This window comes from Nycticebus coucang, chromosome 10 (assembly GCF_027406575.1).
Source record: "Nycticebus coucang isolate mNycCou1 chromosome 10, mNycCou1.pri, whole genome shotgun sequence".
In the NCBI taxonomy this organism is placed as follows: Eukaryota; Metazoa; Chordata; class Mammalia; order Primates; family Lorisidae; genus Nycticebus; species Nycticebus coucang.
In genome coordinates, this window is record NC_069789.1 from 18,643,862 (window position 1) to 18,662,511 (window position 18,650).

Here is an 18,650-nt window from a genome sequence, read left to right on the forward strand (position 1 = left end):
AAAACCAGGTCCAATGTCATTTATTTGAGTGTTTTATTTAGAGTAGTGGGTGGAACTTCTGCTGGGGTATACACAGAATTTAAACTGAGATGAAGCAGGCTTTTGATGTGCACTTCCCCGTACAACAAAAGGAAATGACAATCCTTGGCAAGGGGATGGCAGTGCTTCGTGCAGGGACATTGTCAGCTGGGATAAGCTTGGGTCCTTCAATTTTCACGGCCACTTGTCTCAGGAGAAGCAGCAACTGGAGCAGATGCAGGCTCGAACGCAATGCCTGACACTCTGTGCAGGGCTGTAGCTGCAGGATGTGGCGATTAACACACCAGCAACGTTCTGCATTCAGAGGGACTTCACTTTTCCTTTGCTATTTCTTCCACTCCTAAGCATAACTTGGCTCATGTTAAATCTTAAAATGCACTGAAGTCAAATCCCACTAAAATCTCTCTATGCTCTTTCTACAATCACCTTGAGGCCACTTATCAAATCACGGACACCTTGACTAAACTTCTAAATGAAGAAATTTACTGTATGCAAATTTGACATGTCATGTTTGCATTTTTAATGATGTACAGCACAAAATAATAATGGCCTGGAAAGATCGTATCAACTATCAGCAGGCCAGGGAGGGGAGGCAACAATAAAACCACAACTTTAAATCAACAAACATGATTTCTACCTGTCAGGTACAATGACTACTACTCGGGTGACAGGTACACTAACAGTCCTGACTTCACCACTGTACAATTCATCCATGTTTCAAAAAATCACGTGTATCCCCTAAATCTACTGAAGTAAAAAACAAACATGATTTTTTGTTTCTAACTTGGTTTATGATTTATTAAATTATTTGAGGGGTACAAATAATTTTTCTGATCTCTAGTTTTTTGAACAAATAAAATGGCAAATAAACAATAGCACAGGGCTTTTGGGAAGAAGTGAAAACACAGAGCTCCCTCTACCTGGCCCGCTGCAGGACTGTCCCCAAGGCAAGGACGAGGGGCAGAGAGAACAAAAGTCGTCTCGATGTCACTCCATCAGTACATCTGGGCATAGATTTTCTCTTAAGGGGAAAAAGGGAATATTGTTTTCTATTCTTATACTGTTTTATATTTGTTTTCAAATTTTATTTTTCAAATGCTAAATTAGGTTGTGTGAAATCTTGGCTTCAGGAGCACAGAAACGAAAGTCAACAGAAAATCAGTTCATTTATCCCTCCCAACCATCCTCCACCCTCACCAGCTTTCCCCAAAACCAGTTCCTTTGAAAATGATGAAAGAAATCCTCAGAAGGCTGCCCAGGGGCTTTGGTTAATCAGTCATAACTAGAGAGAGCATGCTCTACTATTCTGGACTGCTCTTAAAATAAAGCTTTCTCAAAGCTTCACTTTCTACCCGATTTTCTTTCATATTCACTAACAATTTTCTTTCCTTTCTTTTCTCCAAACTCCAGCAGGTATCTCTCTCACCAAGTCTTTCCTGCCTACAGGAAAATAACCTCCCACTGGGTAACCTCTAAAACAAACAACAATCCTTTTAAAAAGCAACCTACTAATAATATCACAAAATGCAAAAGGAATAGAAGACCCAAGATTGCCCTTATTTACAGGGCAATTTTTTTCTGCTTATATATACAATTATTTTTACGTTACTTGTCATTTTTCATTTAAAAAACCACAAAGAAGAGCCCCGTCCATGGAGAGAGGCAGACGCTGAGACCCACACATGGAGGAGCCTGGCAGACCCTGAGAAGTGCGGATGATGACAGAATGTTTCCAAAGTGACGAGAGAAACAAAAGGAGAACGGCTCCCTCTGTTCACAGTATATATTAATTCTGCTAATGAGTCAAGGCTGCTGTGTACCAAGAAGCACCAACTATACACAAAGCCTGGGCAAAGTCTTTGCTTTCAATAAAGTAGGATTAAAGTCAGTCTTGAAAACATGCTCAGAGTATCAAGATTAAACAAGCACCACATGATTTCCAAAATCCTATGGAATGAGTTTTAACATAAAGCCTCAAATGCAAAGGTCCCTCAGTGCCCAAAGTGGTCTTCTGTTAATAATGTGGAGAATGAAACACACCACGACGTGGCCTGTAACATCCACTTTGAACATCAGCCAGTCTCCGGGAAGACATTTTAATTAGAAGTGCCCAGCATTCTCAGCCTTGGGGAGTGAGCCCGCACTGTCCAGATGCCTTGAATCTGCTTGAGAAATCTCCTGCACCACATATGTTTGAGCTATGTAATGAAAGAGTTTAAGACGATGTCAATTTAAAAGCTGCATATTTCCTGCCTTCCTTTGTTTAGAATAAATCAGCCCCATCTCCAACATGCTCCTCCCGTGTGCTACAATGATTCAGAAAGGGGTTCTACCCTCCTGCGGAGGGAGACTCACACGCCCTGCACCCATCCATCAACCTGAATCAATCACAAAGCCTGCTTCTGGGTGACCTTGAGGAGCCGGCAGCCCCAGACAGCTGGGAAGCAGCTGTCTAACTCCTCCTGCAGTCACGGCCTGCTTCACTGCTCTGCACTTTTCAAATAGTTTGCTCAGCAAAATGTAACAGGACTCTGAGTAAAATTATGCACTCAGCACAATGTGTAATAACCTTAAACCAGGGCTATTTGAGAAATTCAACACACTGGAGTTCCTCGAAGGCGTCATTTTTCTGGGATAGAACTGCATAATAGCTCATCACGCCTCGAGTGTCAAACTTTAGGTATGACAGTTTTCTCATCCATCAGTAAAACAGTGGGATGGGGCCACGTGCCTTGTCTAGCCTCCTAGAAGTAACAGCACTCAAACTCGGACTTGGAATTCAGCTGAAGGAGTCCAAGGCAGGGAAGGGCAGTGGAAGGACCAGCCTAAGCCATAGAGCATGTCAGGGACACAGCTGGCCCTGGAGGTGAGTCACAGTGCAGGTGGCAGACTCTTCAGACCTGCAGAGTTCTGGTGGTAAAGGTCTGTCCTGCAGTCACTCCCTAAAAGTAAAAGGTCTAAGACAGGAATACCTTGACAAAGCCATCACTTGCTTTTATTTGGAGTCAATTGATTTCAAGTGACAGATAATACAACCAAGATGGCTCCAGTGAAATTTAAAATTCTGTGGGCTCATGAAGCTGATGGGTCATTTGGGGCCCAGGCAGCCTCAGGGGCTAGTGTGGTGTCACCAGGAGTCATTCTCTGTGCCCTGGGCCTTCCCTCTTCTACTTTTGCTGTGTTCTCAGGTCAGTTCTCGCTTTGTGGTAACGAAAAGGCTGCTAAATCATCAGGCTTTATCCCACACCACTGGGTTAGGTGGGAAAGAACAGACTCCCCTTCTCTGCAGGTTTCCTGCCCCTAAAGTCCCGGGACTCCCTCTGGCCCAGCAGAAGAGACTTTAGGACACTGGCTACACATCTTGCTTTGCTTTTGTCTATGGCTTTGGCCCTGTTGGCCATGGTCTCATTTGTGTGTCACTTTCTTGCTTTCCTGTGTCCTAACATAAGTCCTCCCAGCGTGAACAAAATACAAGGCAGGTACTGCATTGCTGTCAGGTCACAGATCCAGCTTGTGTGTCCTGAGCCACTTGGCTGAGGTTTACTGACATTAGACTCTTGAGCTCCTTTTAGGCTCCTTGAGACTGAAGTCTGCCTTGACAACCTCATAGTCTGGGTGAGGGTGGCTTCTAAACAACTGACATGTATTGCTCACGGCTCTGGAAACTGAGACCAGGGAGCCACATGGTCAGGTTGAGGTACGGGCCCTCTTCCATGCTACAGACCATCAACTTTAGACTGTGTCCTAACATGGAGGAAAAGAGCTGGAGAGCTCTCTGAGGTCCCTTTTATAAAGGCACGAAGCCCAGTTATGAGGGTGGAGCACCCGAAGGCCCCGCCTCCTAATACACATCACCTCAGGGATTGGGATTTGAACATAAAGTTTAGGGAGGAGAAAAATGTTTATTCCATTGCAATTCTTAAAGCGACTCTCAGGCATTTTCTTATTTCTCCAAACTCCCCTTTCTATCAATGACAGCAAGCAGACAACTCTGAGCCCCTTCTGGGGAGGAGGACTCCAGCAGCCTTCTCATTAGCTTCCAGTTAAAATGAGAGCATTTTTAAAATCCCGTTCATAGATGTGTGAAGTTACTTAACACACTAGAAAGTCAGGGGCAAGTGGTGACCTTAAACAGAAGTTTCTCAAATCACCCATTTAAAAAGAAAATTGCATTGCATCCGAATTAATTAGTTTGACCACCTTTCTGGGCCTGAGTCTGTACTCAGGACCTCAGGGGGTCACTTGTTTTCCATGAGACTCACTGAGGTTTCACTTACACTTCCTTGCTTGGGGTCTCAAGCTGCTGAGAACCAGGCTGGGGACATGGAAAAGCATCAGGAACCCCCTTCAGGAACAGGAAGAGACAAACTTGCAAGCTGATGACTTGTCCACACCCTACGAAGTGGTCCCCACCCTGTTCTCTTGCATCCTGAAGAGGGGACTCTAAACTCTTGAGGGTTGAGCCTTTTATGGTGCAGTCATCACAAGTATGAGGGCTCAGCCCAATGACCATAGGATGGCCCTAGAAAGTTGTGTTGTTTCTGACCTGTCCATGCATACTGAGCAAGTGGCCTCAGGGCTCTGGGCTGGGGCTGCCTTCCCTTCCACACAGCCCTCCCAGCCCCCAGCCACAGGACTGATGATGGTGCTTCCCTTTCAAGGCTGTTGTGGGCAAACACGTTCACTGTATTCTCCAATGTGTGTGTGTGGGGGGGGGGGGGAGTTGGGAGTGTTGTATGTGTAGCATTTGAGAGGTTTTAGGGCATAATGGAAAGTGCTCAGGACTTGAACTAAGACCAGACCCAAGTTAATATCCTGACTCAGCAGCTCACTTGTTCTGTGACCTTGGGCAACCTGTTTAACTTCCCTGAGTTTTCTTTTCACCAACTGTCACATGAGAAAAAAACGAAACTGCTTCCACAGTGGGTATAAGGACTAGAATGAATATGTTAAAAAGATGAGCAGGTGTTAAAAAAATACAAAAAAGATGAGTATCGTTATTGTGTTTTGGGGGTTTTTTTTTTGGCTGGGGTTTTACTGGACAATTTTCTTTTCTTTCTTTCTTTTTTTGCTTCTTAAACTTATTTTTTTTTTATTAAATCATAACTGTGTACATTAATGCAATCATGGGGTACAATGTACTGGTTTTATATACAATTTAAATATTTTCATCAAACTGGTTAACATAGCCTTCACGGCATTTTCTTAGTTGTGTTAAGACAAGTATTATGATTGTTACTGATGCTGCTGCTGCTTTGCTGCTGCTACCTTTATTATCATCATTAATAATTATAGATCCAGAGACTAACATACTCCTTCCTCAGTGTGGGGCTGAAAGCACTAATAGACTTGAGAGGCCTGATAAAGGAGTTCTTTCACATTTATCTCAGCAGTAACTAGAGCCAGGGTATCAAGCGCCCTATGCCAAGGTACATCCAGGCACCTGTAAACACACTCAGATAAATTAGGGAGTAACTTAACTGCACACTGAAATATGTAAATCCCTTCCCTGCATAATTTTAAATGGAGGGCAAATTTTAATTGCAGGGCTGCTTTTTAATATTCACCCATAAATCATAATAAGCTACCTGGGGGCGGGAGGGATGACATAATAAGCTACCTGCTTTGTACTTAGGACAAAAAATGCTTTTGACAAGCCAAGTGCTTTGCACAAAGTTTTACAAACTGCTCTTACGATAGCTTAGCAACCAACAAAATCCATTTTTGAAAAAGATAAAAAGTAACATGTGAAAGTTGAGAACTTCCTTCTTTGATTGCCCTAACCAAGTCAGGCATCCCTGCCTCCATCCTGCTCACTGTCATTAACACATCATGAATGAAGATCTAGGAGGGGACAGGGAGTCCCATCTGCAGCCAAGGTGAGGAGGCTGGAGAGATGAGGAGTGGCACAGTGGAAACGGCCCTCCTGGGCTGGAGTGCTGCCTCAAAGCACATGAGATGGGAGTTGAGAGGGGAAAAGTAAATTTCTTATTTCAGTAAATCACATGCACACACACACACACACACTTGCCGGCAAGATTGGGATGATAAAGACTTGGCTCAGCAAAGTTTGTAAAATAATTGAGACATTTTAGATTTCCAGAGGCATAAATGACAGCAGAACATTTGGTTCATGGAAGCAACAGGCCCTTCCACTGAGAAATGATCCGATGACATTGGAGCAGGTAATAAAGTCATGGCTAAGGGCAGGGGGGTTAGGGACAGCCTGGTAAACATCTGGATGAGGGTGATGAGGATTCCCAAGGTCCGGACCATGGGACTGTCTTCCTTCATAGTTCAGAGTGTTTAGCCTGAAAAAGGCATGGCAAAGGAAGGAGAGCTGCCTTCAAACTGGAAGGACAGGGGCCGGACACAGCCTCTCACTTTGCTCCAGGATCTGCAGGTGTATCCGGGTGGTCATGGTGTCCAGGTTACCAGGAGAGAGAGAAAGCTAAATGGCCCCCTCTCCTGGACAGTGCAGAGGGGCTCCAGTGATTCCCAGGAGTCAGAGCTACCCTCACACCTATGTCACCAACATGAGAAGGGGCTGGACAATTAACACGGTGAGAGTCATGTGCACTCACCAAGACTAGTCAAACCATTTTGATCACACATAAGTGTTTTGTTGTTGGATAAATCACAAGACAGTGGCTCTCAGAGAGCCCATTATCCACTGAGGCAGCTGTGATGCCTGAAGCACAGAACTGGGGCTCTGTGGCCCACTGGAATAAACACTGCACCTACAGAGAAAACTAGCATTTACGGGGCTTGTCACGGAAGGCTGGCCACAAACGGGAAGGTGCCTGATCTACATGTGTTAGTTCACCGACAACAACTGGGTTCTGCATTTCAGAGAGGACTTCAGGGAGGTTGCGCTGGTACCTAAAATATGTGTAGTCACAACCAATTAAAAGTCAAATGAGAAAAGATACAAGTGTAGAGAAGAACAAAAGAGGCCAGAAGTAAGGACAGAAAAGGCCTGCACGTGGACCACAGCGAACCAGGCTCACCCAGTGTCTGTGATGTCTGGGAGGCACAGAGAAATAATCGTTCCATCTGGCAATTTACCAAATACCTTACCAAGCATACAAAGCTTGTGCTTTTTTATGTTCTGTCACCTCCTCAGAAAGAGCTGAGGATTCAACAGAACTGATTATCTTCTTGCTGACCAAGGCAGGTCCAAAGACACAGCAGGCAGACCAGTCACATAGTGTCATTCCTACTGCTTAAAGCCTAGAACAAGCCAGGCGCCGTGGCTCACGCCTGTAATCCTAGCACTCTGGGAGGCCACGGTCATAGACTGCTTGAGCTCAGAAGTCCCAGACCAGTTTGAGCAAGACTGAGACTCCGTCTCTATTAAAAGTAAAGAAATCAGCTGGGCATCAATGTGGGCACCTGTAGTCCCAGCTATTTGGGAGGCTGATGTAAGAGGATCCCTTTGGCCCAAGAGTTTGAGGTTGCTGTGAGCTGTGATGATGCCAGAACACTTTACCCAGGGCGACAGAGTGAGACTCAGTTTCTATACAAACAAACAAACAAACAAACCCAGCACAGGACTGTTTCATAGATGATGCTTAATACACATTCACTGCAGAGGACAATGCCCAGAACAGTGGATGTAGTGTTTTAAAATCAACCTGGAGGATATTCCAGAAATGTAATAACCATGAACGCTGTATTTTCCTTTCAGCTAGCTGTTTTATGTCTCTATGATTTTCACATTTTATAGGAGATTTTTGACATGTCAAAACAAAATCACTGTTAATGGGAGTTTTCATTCTTTCAGGATGCTGAAAATAGTCGACCCCTTTAGGACAAAGACATTTGCTGTGATAACTAAGCTAACGTGTCATATACTTTCTGGCTTAAACATCTGTTTCATGGTAATGACAGAGTTTGGTTATTTAGTGAATGTTTATGTATAGAGAGGATGATAAATTGTAATATCAGAATGTGTTTCTAAAGCTTTCTGAAATCCTCTGGCATAGGGGATGTATAAACACAAAGCACTGTTATTATAGGATGTGTTGCTATGGCCCCAGACAGAGCTCATCCAGAAAGACTTTAAAAACCTTATTGATTAAAACTACATCAGTTTAGCAGTGAACTTTCTAGCCCCAGCTAATTCAGACTCAGATTATTTTCCCCTCTGACACACTATCACTGAACTTAATTCATCTAAAGAATATTTATAGAATACCTACTCTGTGCAGGGACCCCTAGAGACAATAAAAGCGTTCAGGACTGAAGGTGCATGCAATCTGCACCAATTCGGGGTAGCATTTACTGATGGCCATAGCAACAAATTTATTTTCTAAAGGGGACTGCTATAATACTTCTCATTACAAGCTGTTCTTGAACCTCACCACTTATCCATCAAGAGGTAGAGTATGATTCCCCTCCCTTTGAATCTTGCCTGCAGATGACAGACTGAGAAAGACTTGAGGCTGGAGAACTTCTGAGGCCAGCTCAGGAAAAGTACTACAACTTTCATCTCGCTCCATAAGACACTTGTGCTGGAAGGCCCAGGCTGCCATGTTCTGAGGAAGCCCCAACTATCGTAACATAGAAGGCATGTGGAGAGGTTCTGAGACAGCAGGACAAGGGGGAGAGGGGTCCACTCGCTGTTCTAGCTCCCTGCTGTCTCCATCTGATGCAGCTGCACAAGAGACTCCAAATCATGACCCCCACTCAGCCAGCTCTCCCCAAATTCCTGACCCATTGAAACCAGGAGATGTAATAGTTTCTTGTTGTTTTAAGGCACCAAGTTTTGTGGAGATTTGTTCTTCAGTAATAGATAAGCAGAACATAAATACAAATTGTTACAGAAATCTAGGGAAAGAGAGAATTTCTAATTAGGGTCATCAGGGCAACTTCATGGCAGAGTTGTCACTGAAATTGGGCTTTGCCAGGTAGATGTGGATGGCAAAGGGCAAGATGCAGAAGTAACGGTCACTCTGCGTGAAGGCAGAGTCCAGGGACAGGTCTGGAATGAGAAACCCACAGTGTTGAGGGACAGAAAGATGCTGCAGGAGATGGGATGGAAAGTGAAGGTCTGGAATGAGAAATCAACAGTGAATGAGGGACAGAAGGGTGCTGTGGGAGACAGGCTGGAAAGTGAAGATCTGGAATGAGAAACCCACAGAGTGTGAGGGACAGAAACGTGCTGCGGGGGATGGGCTGGAAAGTGAGAGGTGAGAAGAGTCTCCACCAGCCAGCATGGTAGCCTCTCATCACAGGCAGCTACTTAAATTTAGATGAATTAAAAATTCATCTTATCGGTCAGATGAGCTACATTTCAAGTGGCTCATTGAAATGGGGCTGATGGCCGACACGTTGGCCACCATGTTGCTTCATGGGATAGCGCAGACACAGAGCATTGCCTTTGTGGAAAGTGATGGTCCAGGAGGTGTTTATCCTTGTTCCTTGGGCACAGAACGAGCCTCTACAAGCTTCTGAAGAGAAGAAGCTGAGAGCTACACTAGACCTATGTGTGGGCAGAGTAGTGAAGAGGGCAGGCAAGGGAGCACACTGGTTACCTCCCTGGGAGCCCAGAACTGGGGAACGGGAAGTCTGCACCAGGGAGGCAGGGAGCACACTGGTCACCTCCCTGGGAGCCCAGAACTGGGGAACGGGAAGTCTGCAGCAGGGGAGGCAGGGAGCACACTGGTCACCTCCCTGTGAGCCCAGAACTGGGGATCGGGAAGTCTGCAGCAGGGGAGGCAGGGAGCACACTGCTCACCTCCCTGGGAGCCCAGAACTGGAGAACAGGAAGTCTGCAGCAGGGGAGGCAGGGAGCACACTGCTCACCTCCCTGGGAGCCCAGAACTGGGGAACGGGAAGTCTGCAGCAGGGGAGGCAGGGAGCACACTGCTCACCTCCCTGGGAGCCCAGAACTGGGGAACGGGAAGTCTGCAGCAGGGGAAGCAGGGAGCACACTGCTCACCTCCCTGGGAGCCCAGAACTGGAGAACGGGAAGTCTGCAGCAGGGAGGCAGGGAGCACACTGCTCACCTCCCTGGGAGCCCAGAACTGGGGAACGGGAAGTCTGCAGCAGGGAGGCAGGGAGCACACTGCTCACCTCCCTGGGAGCCCAGAACTGGGGAACGGGAAGTCTGCAGCAGGGGAGGCAGGGAGCACACTGCTCACCTCCCTGGGAGCCCAGAACTGGGGAACGGGAAGTCTGCAGCAGGGAGGCAGGGAGCACACTGCTCACCTCCCTGGGAGCCCAGAACTGGGGAACGGGAAGTCTGCAGCAGGGGAGGCAGGGAGCACACTGCTCACCTCCCTGGGAGACCAGAAGTGGAGAACGGGAAGTCTGCAGCAGGGGAGGCAGGGAGCACACTGCTCACCTCCCTGGGAGCCCAGAACTGGAGAACGGGAAGTCTGCAGCAGGGGTGGCAGGGAGCACACTGCTCACCTCCCTGGGAGCCCAGAACTGGGGAACGGGAAGTCTGCAGCAGGGGAGGCAGGGAGCACACTGCTCACCTCCCTGGGAGCCCAGAACTGGGGAACGGGAAGTCTGCAGCAGGGGAGGCAGGGAGCACACTGGTCACCTCCCTGGGAGCCCAGAACTGGAGAACGGGAAGTCTGCAGCAGGGGAGGCAGGGAGCACACTGCTCACCTCCCTGGGAGCCCAGAACTGGGGAACGGGAAGTCTGCAGCAGGGAGGCAGGGAGCACACTGCTCACCTCCCTGGGAGCCCAGAACTGGAGAACGGGAAGTCTGCAGCAGGGGAGGCAGGGAGCACACTGCTCACCTCCCTGGGAGACCAGAAGTGGGGAACGGGAAGTCTGCAGCAGGGGAGGCAGGGAGCACACTGCTCACCTCCCTGGGAGCCCAGAACTGGAGAACGGGAAGTCTGCAGCAGGGAGGCAGGGAGCACACTGCTCACCTCCCTGGGAGACCAGAAGTGGGGAACGGGAAGTCTGCAGCAGGGGAGGCAGGGAGCACACTGCTCACCTCCCTGGGAGCCCAGAACTGGAGAACGGGAATTCTGCAGCAGGGGAGGCAGGGAGCACACTGGTCACCTCCCTGGGAGCCCAGAACTGGAGAACGGGAAGTCTGCAGCAGGGAGGCAGGGAGCACACTGCTCACCTCCCTGGGAGACCAGAAGTGGGGAACGGGAAGTCTGCAGCAGGGGAGGCAGGGAGCACACTGCTCACCTCCCTGGGAGCCCAGAACTGGAGAACGGGAAGTCTGCAGCAGGGAGGCAGGGAGCACACTGCTCACCTCCCTGGGAGACCAGAAGTGGGGAACGGGAAGTCTGCAGCAGGGGAGGCAGGGAGCACACTGCTCACCTCCCTGGGAGCCCAGAACTGGAGAACGGGAATTCTGCAGCAGGGGAGGCAGGGAGCACACTGCTCACCTCCCTGGGAGACCAGAACTGGAGAACGGGAAGTCTGCAGCAGGGAGGCAGGGAGCACACTGCTCACCTCCCTGGGAGCCCAGAACTGGAGAACGGGAAGTCTGCAGCAGGGAGGCAGGGAGCACACTGCTCACCTCCCTGGGAGCCCAGAACTGGAGAACGGGAAGTCTGCAGCAGGGAGGCAGGGAGCACACTGCTCACCTCCCTGGGAGACCAGAAGTGGGGAACGGGAAGTCTGCAGCAGGGGAGGCAGGGAGCACACTGCTCACCTCCCTGGGAGCCCAGAACTGGAGAACGGGAATTCTGCAGCAGGGGAGGCAGGGAGCACACTGGTCACCTCCCTGGGAGCCCAGAACTGGAGAACGGGAAGTCTGCAGCAGGGGAGGCAGGGAGCACACTGCTCACCTCCCTGGGAGCCCAGAACTGGAGAACGGGAAGTCTGCAGCAGGGGAGGCAGGGAGCACACTGCTCACCTCCCTGGGAGCCCAGAACTGGAGAACGGGAAGTCTGCAGCAGGGGAGGCAGGGAGCACACTGCTCACCTCCCTGGGAGCCCAGAACTGGGGAACGGGAAGTCTGCAGCAGGGGAGGCAGGGAGCACACTGCTCACCTCCCTGGGAGCCCAGAAGTGGGGAACGGGAAGTCTGCAGCAGGGAGGCAGGGAGCACACTGCTCACCTCCCTGGGAGCCCAGAACTGGAGAACGGGAAGTCTGCAGCAGGGGAGGCAGGGAGCACACTGCTCACCTCCCTGGGAGCCCAGAACTGGGGAACGGGAAATCTGCAGCAGGGGAGGCAGGGAGCACACTGCTCACCTCCCTGGGAGACCAGAAGTGGAGAATAGGAAGTCTGCATGTTTCATGATAGGCCATTTATGAGGGGAAGAGACCGGCCATACCCTGTTTCCCTGAAAATAAGACAGGGTCTTATTTTAAGGTGTGCTCCCAAAGATGCGCTAGGTCTTATTTTCAGGGGACGTTTTATCTTTCCTGTAAGTAGGTCTTATTTTCGGAGGATGCCTTATTTTTGGAGAAACGGGGTAGTTACCTGGTAGCCAGTGACTTACTTATCATTTCCTGAGAGTATCTAAATGATTTTCTTATAGTACAGTGCTCACTGGAGACCTGCAAAAACCAAAGTCAGCATTAAAATAGCTGAAATAGGCTCGGCACCTTTAGCTCAGCAGCTAGGGTGCCAACCACATACACTGAGGCTGGTGGGTTTGAATCCAGCTTCGGCCTTCTAAACAATGACAACTACAACCCAAAAATAGCAGGGCGTTGTGGCGGGCGCCTGTAGTCCCAGCTACTTGGGAGGCTGAGGCAAGAGAATTGCTTAAGCCCACGAGCTGGAGGTTGCTGTGAGCTGTGACACCATGGCACTCTACTAAGGGTGACATAGTGAGACTCTGTTTCAAAAAAAAAGAGCTGAAATAAAATCTGGGAACTAGCAGGAAAAAGGGACAGGCGCCTAGGGGAGAGGATCGGAGAGGATCCCCAACACTGCCCAGGCTGGGGGTGGCAGTTCACTGTCACTAAAGCTCTGGAGGAGCGTGTCTTTCTGCTACCCTATTAGAGTGGTGGAACAATTAGTAAAAAATTAAAATCAATCACACTAACTGCTCCTTTGTATTAGACTGAAAATAAGGAATTAGAACAGCTACATGTACACTTTTTTAAAAAAGCACTAGAAATAATTAAAGTTGGATTTTTTTTAAGTTTAAAATAGATAGAATGACCTTTCCAGAGCACTTGCAAAGATCCAGATGAGATTTTCTGCCATTTCCTTTCCTGTACCCACCATTCTGCTATCCTGAATTCCACACTGATCTTTTAAGCAGATAGACTATGGGATTCTATATTCTGATGCCTTCACAAAGGCAGTAACAGATCTTCAGCAGACTGGGTTTGCATGGAGAACTCTTTCCTCCAAGGGAATTGAGAATTTTCATCCACTTTACATGGCCCCTTTAGAGAGACGTAATGAAGGGTGAACATTCTTGTACAGACCCAGACAGACTGAAGTCCCCTTCCAACCTCTGCAAAGCTCAACTAAAGGCAGATCCCCTGCACACACCATAGTGCTAAATTATGATGAAAAGGATGGAACACAACAGAATAGGTTTGTTGTGAGACTTAATAAACTAACATAACTCTGGTCCTATTATAGAGGCCTATATGTTTAAGGAACCTGCAGAAACTGACAATTCAGACCTAAACATATCACCCTAAAAAGGCTGGTAGAATTTTGGAAATGAGAAGTGACTCCTGCTGTGCAGGTCTCGGGATGCTCCTCCACTGTGAGCCCGGCACACAGGTTTCTCCATTCCCGGGGCCACTGCAGACACTGACTCCACTGGGGCGTGTTTTGTTCATGTCAAATTTTCTCGTGTCAGAAAGCTTGATTCCCTCCCTGAGAATAGGAGACAAAGAGGAGCCTTTCATACTGCAGATAAAATAGAAGCATTTTCACTTTCCTTCCCTGTATAGGGACGTATTAGCTTGCACTCCCACCAGCAGTGCAGAAAAAGCATTCCATAAAATCCAGCATCCTTTTCTAATTAGAACACTGAAGAGTATAGGCATAGGTGGCACATTTCTAAAACTGATTGAAGCTATCTATGACAAACCCACAGCTAATATTTTACTGAATGGAGTAAAACTGAAAGCTTTTCCTCTTAGAACTGGAACCAGACAAGGTTGTCCTCTGTCACTATTACTATTCAACACAGTGCTGGAAGTTCTAGCCAATACAATTAGACAAGACAAGAAAATTAAGGACATCCAAATTGGAGCAAAGGAGGTTAAACTCTCCCTCTTTGCTGATGATATGATCTTATACTTAGAGAACCCTAATGACTCAACAATAAGACTCTTAGAAGTCATTAAAAAATACAGTAATGTTTCAGGATATAAAATCCATGTCCACAAGTCAGTAGCTTTTGTATATGCCAACAACAGCCAAGATGAGATGTTAATTAAAGACACAACTCCCTTCACCATAGCCCCAAAGAAAATGAAATACTTAGGAATATACCTAACAAGAGAGGTGAAGAACCTCTATAAAGAAAATTATGTAACCTTACAGCCTTTTATGACACACTGAGGCTGACGGTAACTTGGGAGATCGGGGCTTCGTGTCTGCCCTGGGGGGTGGTGTATAAAAAGCAGTCCTTCTGATGCAGGCAGTGCTGCTGGCTGGTGAGCAGAGCACCACCACCTTAGACCGCCTGGGTTCCCGCCTCACTTCTACCGCTTAACACTGCTGATGTCAAGCTTTCTTTCCTCAATTATAAAATAGGGGTGAAATAATAGGACCTATTTCATAGACTTGTTGTGAAGAAAAATCAAGTTAATATAAGGAAGGCCCCTAGAACAGGGCCATGTGAGCTGAGGTCAAATGATTATTCCCCTACTGCTCGGCAGAGAAGTCCTTGACCCTCGCCAACAGGTGTTCACCATGACTGCGTGCATCTCCTTCCAGCAATCTCTTTCAGAGGTGCCCTGGGGAAAACCAGCCACACCGGAGAGAGCCAGGGGGGGAGACCACGAGAAGTGGGAGGAAGCCCTCATGTTTCTGGAAGATTCGCCATCTTTTTTTTTTTTTTATTAAATCACAAACACATAGATCATGTATACATTAATGCATTTATGGGGTACAATGTGCTGACTTCATATAGAATTAGGAACACTTACATCACACTGGTTAATATATACCTTGGAGCCGAGTTAGTGGAGTGAGGAGGTCGTTAATGGCCCTGGGCTTGGCCCGGCCCCACAGCAGTGGGGGAGCCTGAGCCGGGGCCTTCAACAGAGGAAGGAAAAGAGCTTCTGAAGCACAAATCTGAGAAAAGCAAGTGAGCATTGATTTTAGGATCTTACTTGTAGTTTTTCTCCCAGAATTTCACCGGCCTGACATATGATGTAATGAAAATGACACTCCCAAGAAACGGGCTCAGTGGGGTAGAGAAGATTGACGCGGCAATCGTCTGAAAGAAAAGCATGGCGGAATCTGAGAATGTTGAGTTAAGGCAAAAAAAAAAAAAAAAAAAAAGAAAATCATTACGACATTTTATAGATATTATTTCAGATTTTGTCCAGTTTTCATTAAAGCCATTTTTTTCACCAAAAAAAAAATAAAGGACATGCACTTAATCTCACTACACAGAGACTTAGAAATAGAAAACTCTCAGTAGTACCCCGGTAGGTCTCACTCCACCCCCACAGGAACCAGGTAATTCTCATAAAAATCCCAGTGGTCTGAGGCTGAGTCATGGCAAAGATATAATATCTAAGGATTGAAAAGAACAGTTTCTTTTCACTAAAGTATCATTAGCTGAACAAAACACTGTGGTACATTCACTAAAGCACAAAGTTGCCTTATAAATAATGAAATTACACTTCTGTTTCTCAAAGAATCTTTGCTCATTATTCAAATGCATGTGTGTGTATACATCTATGTACACAGAGGGACGGTTCCCCAAAGAAGTAAACATTTTAAGAAGGGAAACACTGTACTGAATTTGTTACATGCAAGTCACATTTGACCTCTGCAGTTAGGAGAGATGCTCAACGGACTTGTGTTCATCTTTCCTTACTGGTCTATGTCCAGTATCACAACTTTTTTCCTTTCTTAAAATGTGTATACATTTTTTGGCATCCCCTGTATGTGTCATACTTTGAACACCAATGGCTCAATTTATATCTGGTTTATAACCAGAAACATCTAACATCATGCTGCAGTGTTCTATGGACCAAGTTTCCTCATTAGCCCTCTAACGAGGATGAATTTTGCCTCAGTCTCACATGGCCTGGTTGACCGAGACATAGAGCTCAATGTTAAACTTTGTGTGGCTGTCGCTGTTGGCTTAAGCCCAGCGAGTCTGTGGCAATCCAAGAGAAGGGGGCAGAGCGGGGTTCTCTGAGCTGGCGGGTCCTTCTTGTCTCCTTTCATCATTAGAGACGTGTGGCTGCCAATCGTGCCCCCTCTTGGTGCAGGGGTGCTGAGGAGCCTGTGGTTGGACAGCAAGAGGGAACTGAAGCCAGTGTCTGTGGGCTGGCCAAGGGCAGACTGCCGGGTCCCACATATGCACACGCCTTCTTTGTCGTAGGGGATGTGGGCTCGGATGCTTCTCCCACAGATCTGACCTGACCTGCCCCTGCTGATCTTCCTTCCTGAAAGGGTGATGGTTGCAACTCTCTTGCTAGAAGTCTTATTTCTGCAGCTGATGTTCAGAAAGTTCTGACGGAGAGTAAAAAAGGGATTTTCGGCCCAGGTACGAAGACCCTGTATCTCATCATCAACAACGTAGAAGTAACTCAGGCTTCCAAGCACTTCAACATAACGTAAAGCAAGCTCTGCAGTAAGGATGGGGGTGGAGAAAGGGGTCCCTTAGGAGCTCCATTTAAATGTAAATTATAGAAAAGGGAGTGAGATTTGTGCTGTCCACACTTTGCTATATACAGGGTGCCCATAAAGTTCATGTGCAATTTAAATAGACAATAATTTTAATAGTTTTACAGACAACTATTTTATTTTATTTTATTTTATTTTTTTTGTGGTTCTGTTACTTTATTCTAAAGAAAAGTTTAAGATTTAAAGTACATTATTTTATCTCACTGGCATCATTTTTTTTTTTTTATTGTTGGGGATTCATTGAGGGTACAATAAGCCAGGTTATATTGATTGCAATTGTTAGGTAAAGTCCCTCTTGCAATCATGTCTTGCCCCCATAAAGTGTGACACACATTGCACACAAATTAGCTCTGCCCCTTGTCACTGGAAGAAAAAGGAATTGCATAGGAGAAGTCATTGAGTAAAGATATTGAGAAAAATATCTAGAAAGCAGAGTCACATCAGAGGCAGTGTTCTCCCTGCCCTCCCAGGGAGGATCCTCGCTCCAGGGAACAAAGGATGTTCTGGGGCTCACTGAGGACCCAGGATGAAACCAAGAGGAGTCAGGGCTGGGTGCGGAGCAGCAGCCTGATATTGCTGTTCTTTTTCATTCTAAAATTTCCTCAAAGATTGTGCTGTACATTTCTTAAATGCCAGAAACAATTATCTAGAAATTAGAAAGTGAGAAAACTAACACTATCCTAAAAATAAACCTCAGTGTGGTAGGACAGGAAATAAACTTTAACAGTTTAGAGGGGGAGCCGAAGTGAATAGAGAGGATACTTTATTGGGTTAAAATCAAGAAGGAAATAAAAGAATCCCCAGGAAAGCATGAAAGGCTGTCACTACTACTGGTAAAGTGGTACCAAGAAATAGGGACTCACTCCTAAGACCAGTGGGCATCCAAAGCTCTCTTTATTTTTTCCAAAAAGTAGCCAAGAGGTTAGCCTAAGAGGTAGATCGTGACTCATTTAAAAGCACATTTAACATGAAAACATCAATGTTAATAATTAGAAGATTTAAAAACTTCATTAGGGGCTCAAAAGGATGTGCCAAGTTGAAAGCAGCTTTCCCAATATACAGGTTTAACAGAGATAATCTGGGTAAGTCTGTAATTACCAGACAACAACAGTCTTGTGTACACACACTAAAAGGGTGAGCATTCTCAACCTCCCCTGGAGGGTACAAGCTCAAAAGCCAACAGAGGCTACGAAGAGAGAAAGCACGCTTGTCCTGGAAAAAGTGCCCTGCTGGCCTGAAAGCTAAGTCAATCCCCAGAGCAAATTAGTCCCTTCTCAATGTTGAGATAGTACCTATCGCTTCTTAATAGAGTTATAAAATAATTAACGTTTCAAAATTAGTCAAGACCCAGGGCTGACATTTAGTAACTTAATAGGTTCATCCGGGTGGCATATGTATCCAGTTTCCTCAACGATTTATCTCAGTGTATTCTGAACAATATAATGCTGGCCTTCAGGTAGCAAATATCTACCTTTACAAGTGACGAAGGCTGGGGAGGTATCTGAGGGTAAGGAAGAGAGCGGTGAAGATCTGTCACTCATAATACCATGACAGTAGCCAGCCTCCCCAGAAGGCTCCACATCTTAGCAGGAGGGGAGGAAGATAGTTTTAGGAATGTAGCAAGGGGACCAATTGAGTGTTCTAAATGCCCAATAAAATCTACACTTCAAACGTTTCAATTTCCTAAGAGAATGAATCTACACACCCTGAAAGTACTTAAACTTAACATGCACTGTGTGCAAAATGAGATCAATCTTAAGGCTGCTTTTCTTCTGACAGGGCATAAAGTCCCAGATATCATGCGTGTTTGTAGGAACCCTCAGTAACATACA

At 46.7% G+C, this 18,650-nt stretch overlaps 1 protein-coding gene across 7 annotated transcripts in view; it reads right to left on the bottom strand.

Moving 5' to 3' along the window:
- PCNX2 (pecanex 2) overlaps positions 1-18,650 on the bottom strand; it is a 380,334-nt gene that overhangs the window by 90,401 nt on the left and 271,283 nt on the right. For all 7 annotated transcript variants that reach the window (XM_053605995.1, XM_053605996.1, XM_053605999.1 and 4 more), the window contains one exon: positions 15,285-15,414. In XM_053605995.1, the coding sequence (XP_053461970.1) occupies positions 15,285-15,414 (130 nt within the window). The remainder of the gene's footprint in view (positions 1-15,284; positions 15,415-18,650) is intronic.